This window comes from Cebus imitator, unplaced genomic scaffold, assembly GCF_001604975.1.
Source record: "Cebus imitator isolate Cc_AM_T3 unplaced genomic scaffold, Cebus_imitator-1.0 Scaffold253, whole genome shotgun sequence".
NCBI lineage: Eukaryota > Metazoa > Chordata > Mammalia > Primates > Cebidae > Cebus > Cebus imitator.
In genome coordinates this window covers 1049846-1055176 of record NW_016107568.1, presented here as the reverse complement: position 1 = coordinate 1055176, position 5331 = coordinate 1049846, and the positions used below count along the sequence as shown (strand labels likewise).

Sequence of the window (5331 nt, the reverse complement as noted above, 5' to 3'; positions counted from 1 at the left end):
CTGCAACCTTCACCTTTCAGGTTCAAGCAATTCTCTCATCTCAGCCTCCCTAGTAGCTGGGATTACAGGCGCCTGCCACTGTGCCTGGCTAATTTTTGTATTTTTAGTAGAGTCAGGTTTTCACCATGTTGGCCAGGTTAGTCTTCAATTCCTGACCTCAAGTGATCCACCCACCTCTGCCTCCCAAAGTGCACCATAAGTTTTATAAACTTTTAGAAGCAAGTTCTAAATTTTGATAACTATCTTAGAGTTGTACAAAATATACAACTATAATGAATAAATTCCAAAGATTTTCTATACCTCCTTTTAGGACAATACTGTAGGTTGGTTCCCAATTATCTTGCTGCAAGTAGACTCTTGAAATGTATAGGTTTAACATTTTTGTGCAAATTCAGGGGTCTCTGACAAATGTAATAATTTATGATTTTGCTCAGTCACAACTTTCCCAGCTCATCACATCACATTAAAGGACTCAATGAGGAGCTGGGAACGGAGGCTCACACTTGTAATCCCAGCACTTTGGGAGGCCAAGGTGAGAGGATTCCTTAAGCCCAGGAGTTCAAGACCAGCCTGGGCAATATAGTGAGACTTCCATCTTAAAAACATAATAAATAAAAATAATAAAGGATTCAATGAGGGATTAAATGTTTCATCTACATTTGATTGTCCCTAATGCAGGAAACTGTATGCCATGGTAGTATTCAAGATTACAGGATGCACCTCTCACAAATGTCAGGGGTCTACTGCAGTGATTCCTTAGCTTGCCAGATAAAAAACTTTTGCTGAAACTTAATATCGAATCCAGCCAATGGGAATCAGGCAAATGACTTGAATACTTAAGTGGCCTTCCCAAGAACCAGGCTAGAAAATCATCCCTGACATCAGAGCCAACTTTGTAGACACGAGGGCCTTGATCAATCAAGGAGCCTGTAGGCTAAATTTCAGGGATGCTCCTTTCTTCAGGTAGAGCCTTCAAAGAAATAGTGCTATTGACATTAATTAGCTCTGGAAATGGAAATGTGCATTTATGTATGATGTGATATAATCTAGGAGGAAAATAATTATCAGCTGCCTTCCAACCCAGAGGTTCTCCCAGAGCACTGGATTGTAGAGGTCACAAACTCAATCCAGCTTTGAATTCCAGCACTGACTAACAGACCAGCTACGTGACCTTAAGTAAATAAACTAGGATTTCTTCATTTTCAAAATAACCGTAACACTTTCCTCTTAAAATGGTTTATGTGTAAGCCAGAGAATGGCCAGAGTTCCTATTTCAGCACCCTGTACATGGAGGCTGAGCTTAGTAAATGTGAGGTCCCTCCTCCCCTGGGCAGGAATTGTGCTTGCTTTGATCTGAGCCCCCGCCACGACCATAGGTTACTTTGCCTATCCCCACTTTGAACCTGAACTTTCCAGTAAAAACTTGGACAAAGCATGTTCACTGTCATTAGTTTTCTTGAAAGTTTTCAAATCAAAAACTCAATTGCTTGATTCAAAAAACAGAATTTGAGGCCAAGCACAGTGGCTCACACCTGTAATCCCGGAACTTTGGGAGGCAGAGGCTGGCAGATTGCTTGAACCCAGGAGTTCGAGACCAGCCTGGGCAACATGGCAAAACCCTGTCTCTACTAAAAATTCAAAAATTAGCCAGGTCTGGTTGCATGTACCTGTGGTCCCAGCTACTTGTGGAGCTGAGGTGGGAATAATCACTTGAGCCCAGGGGGCAGATGTTGCAGTGAGCTGAGGTCATGCCACTGCACTCCAGCCTGGGCGACAGTGACTCTGTCTCAAACAAAAAACAATTTGAATCCCTACATAAAACAGCCAACAATTTGAGAATCTAAATGGGCAAGAGAAATTAAATTTACAGGGAAAATTTTTATTTTTTGAAGTGAAGCAGGCCCAGTTATCAAAAACAGTAAAAACTATTCCCCTGTACCAAGGTGGGATGTTGACGACTGTTAATTTAAGCAGCAGGGGCTAAAACTCCTCCTCTGCTCATGGCCCTCCAGAGTGGTGGTGAACAGCTTTTCCTTCCATTTCTCATGAAGACCAGGGCTTCTGGGCTCTCAGATTCTTGAGCAGAACAAATTACCATTGGACCAGTGCTCCTTCCCCTCCCCACCACCACTTCCTGCCTAGCAGCAGTAGAAGTGAATCAGACAAACAATATGACTTTAAAAAAATTATTTAATTTAGTTTTTTTTTTTTGAAAAAAAGCAATAAGGCAAAAAAACTGAAAATATATATAGTTGTGTTTTGTTTTCATGTGACTTTATTCCACCTGAAAGATTCTAAACTTCTTCCATTAGCGGGAATCGGATTGGGGATCAAGCCAGAAATGTAGTGCAGATGGTGAAGGAAGAAAAGGGGATAAAGCAGAGAAGTCCAATTTAGTTGGGGAATTCCCACTCTATCCAAAGCCCCTGATGAGGTCACTGCTTTTATGAGCCTCCTTGAAAGAAGCCCTGACAGAACCCCTAAGAATAAGGTTCTTAGGAGGAAATTCCCCAGCAGTCAAAGTCGCTCCTCTCGCATGTTTATCACAACTAGGAAGGGATGGGGGAAGGAATAAAAGTACTAATTTACCCAGTATAAATCCAATTTCCCCAGAGGGATGGCTTCCCTTGGAATGATATTTCCCCCAGGACCCACGCTGGCTGAGGCTCAGCAGTTAAGGATCAAAAACAAAAAATACTAACAAAAAGCATACAAGGAAGGCACCTCAATTTGTGATCCTCAACCACGGGTGGGTTGCACAGGGGTTATATTTCTCAACAAGACAACTAAAACAAATATACAACAAACAGAGAAGGAAGCCAGGGCCCAACAGGAGCAATTCTCTGATCCACCCCACATGACAGTGCTTTCAGCCCCACATCCTAGGAAGGAAGTTCTTTTGGGATTTAGCCTATGTGCCGGACAGAAGCAGAATTAAACTGGAAGTTGCCCTCCGGACTTTCTAGCCATACTCTTCCTAAAAAGAGAAAGAAAGGAGGCAGGAAAGAGGTTAGGATTTCATTTTCAAGAGTCAGCTAATTAGGAGAGCAGAGTTTAGACAGCAGTAGGCACCCCATGATATAAACCATGGACAAAGTCCCCGTTTAGTAACTGCCAGACATGATCCTGCTCAGGTTTTGAATCCCTCTGCCCATAAAGGGTGGGAGCAGAGGAGTGCCATCCAGATCAACACGTGTCAAGAGAGTCTCAGGGAGACGAGGGATATCAAAAAACAAGATTCTTAATGGGAAGGAAGAAAATCAAACAAAAAAAATTAGATTTTTCTCTACAGATATATAATATACAGATATTTAACACATTATTCCAGAGGTGGCTCCAGTCCATGGGGCTTGAGAGATGGTGAAAACTTTTGTTCCAGATTAACTTCTCCTCTCAAATTCTGAAGTCTATCAGAATGGGACAGGCAATGTTTTGCTCCACAATGGGGCACAGACCCAAAATGTTACTGTGCCAGAAAGACGAGAAGCCAGAAAGACAATGAAGGATGGCATTGAGGGAAGCTGGGAAAGCAAAAGTGGCTAGTAGTCTTTTTCCATCTTGCCTGTGTTCTCAGAAGCTCTCCGCCTGAGGAAATCCATAAAACCCCTTTGTGAGGAGAATGTGCCCCTCTTACCAACCACCAAAGTGGTCTCCAGTTGCTATTAAAGATGACGGAGAACAACAGAGGGTTGTTTGATGCAAGTAAAAACAGAGACTTCCGAGAATGTCAATCTGAATATTCCAGCCCTATAGAACAATCTCTCTCACAGGTGTTCCAATATCGCAGTTATCTCCACGTGGACACTCCAATCAACCAACCCTGTGTGTGAACACACTTGACGATGTTATACCTAAGCTCCACTGCAACCATTCACGGTGCCTCCATTGGTAAGTCTTATGTGTTTCTTTTTAAGGGAACTTCTAAATTCGGCTCTTGCTCTGAACAGCACCAAAATGCCCCTGAATCATAATCTTACGCAGATCTTGGCTGAGCAGGATACTACAAGGGGAGGGTGAGTGACATCATCCTAATTGGGGGCAGAGGGAGAAAGAAGAGCCAAGAATACTTGACTTTGCGGATGTGGAATAACACTAACCTTCGGCCACTAAACCTCTCCCTTACAGACATAGTATCTCATATGTTGATTTCAGTTTCAATCAGCTAAGGCAACCAGCCAATCACCACCACTGGTGTCTGCTTCTGGTGATTGATTTGGAAAAAATGATTGGTCAAGAGAGACAAACTTGAGGAAAGCACTTGGTAAGAGAGTCACAACTGCCAGCTTCCCACACATCCTCTGTCCTCTTCTCCATTAGATGCTCCTCTTTTTTGTTACTGCATTTCAGAAAATGTCCGGGCATGAGCTCCAGTCCTGTTTTTCTTTACAATCCCAGTATTCTCCCCTATAAATATGGGTTAACTCCTTGGTAACAGGGTCCTTCTTCCGCTCAAACCACAGTGCCTTATAGGGATCATATGGAGTGCCTAAAAGGTAAAGAGAGGAAAGAAAAAAATTAGTGCTGGCATTCTCCACGCATCAAGAAAGAAGAGTAGAAGGCAAGTTCATTACCATCCTCTGTGGCTTTCATAGCTTCCGCTTCTCTCTTCTTTCTGGAAAGTCTTTGTTTTTCCTCCAGGCGCTGCTTCTCCGCATTTGCTTCATCCCAGCGCCCATTTTCCATCAGTCTCTGGTCAGGTCGTAACCGGCTGTCTGTGGGGGCAGTGCCACTTTCCCAAGCATTGAGAGTCAGAGCAAGCTCTGAGAAGTAGTACATGTTTTCTGCATTTTTCCTAAAAGTAGAAGATAAGAAAAAGAAATGGTAATGTCAGAGTCCAGACCCTATTTAAGGAGCAACAACTAAGTACACTGCCAAGGCCACATCACCAAGGCTGTTCTACAAAAACAGGATCTGTAAAAAGGATCTAGGACTATGTCATGTTTCCCTAACTAAGAGAAACTGGATCGCTCCCCATCCCCTCCCCAGCATCACTCAGTTCTTTAGTCTTCTGGTGTTGTGTGGTGCCCAGCTGAAATTATCTACATTCATCAGAAGGAGACATTCTACTGAATGAAAATTCCCCTCTCTTGTTTCCTTAGTTTTCTTTTTAATCTCTCTCTGGGATAATCCTGGCTAATACTACAAACTGACTGTATTAGATGATGACAGGAAATAAGTGACCTCCACCTTGTTTCCAAAGTCCTGTACATTGTCTCAGGGATCTTTCTTTTTTTTTTTGAGACGGAGTTTCGCTCTTGTTACCCAGGCTGGAGTGCAATGGCGCGATATCGGCTCACCGCAACCTCCGCCTCCTGGGTTCAGGCAATTCTC

General features: G+C 43.1%; 1 protein-coding gene across 1 annotated transcript in view; it reads right to left on the bottom strand.

Moving 5' to 3' along the window:
* Positions 1-2172: 2172 nt before the first annotated feature.
* LOC108282864 (oxysterol binding protein) overlaps positions 2173-5331 on the bottom strand; it is a 41556-nt gene continuing 38397 nt past the window's right edge. The window contains exons 13-14 of the mRNA XM_017498887.2: positions 4572-4792; positions 2173-4486 (exon numbers count right to left, since the gene is read on the bottom strand). Of these exons, the coding sequence (XP_017354376.1) occupies positions 4344-4486; positions 4572-4792 (364 nt within the window). The 3' untranslated portion in view covers positions 2173-4343. The remainder of the gene's footprint in view (positions 4487-4571; positions 4793-5331) is intronic.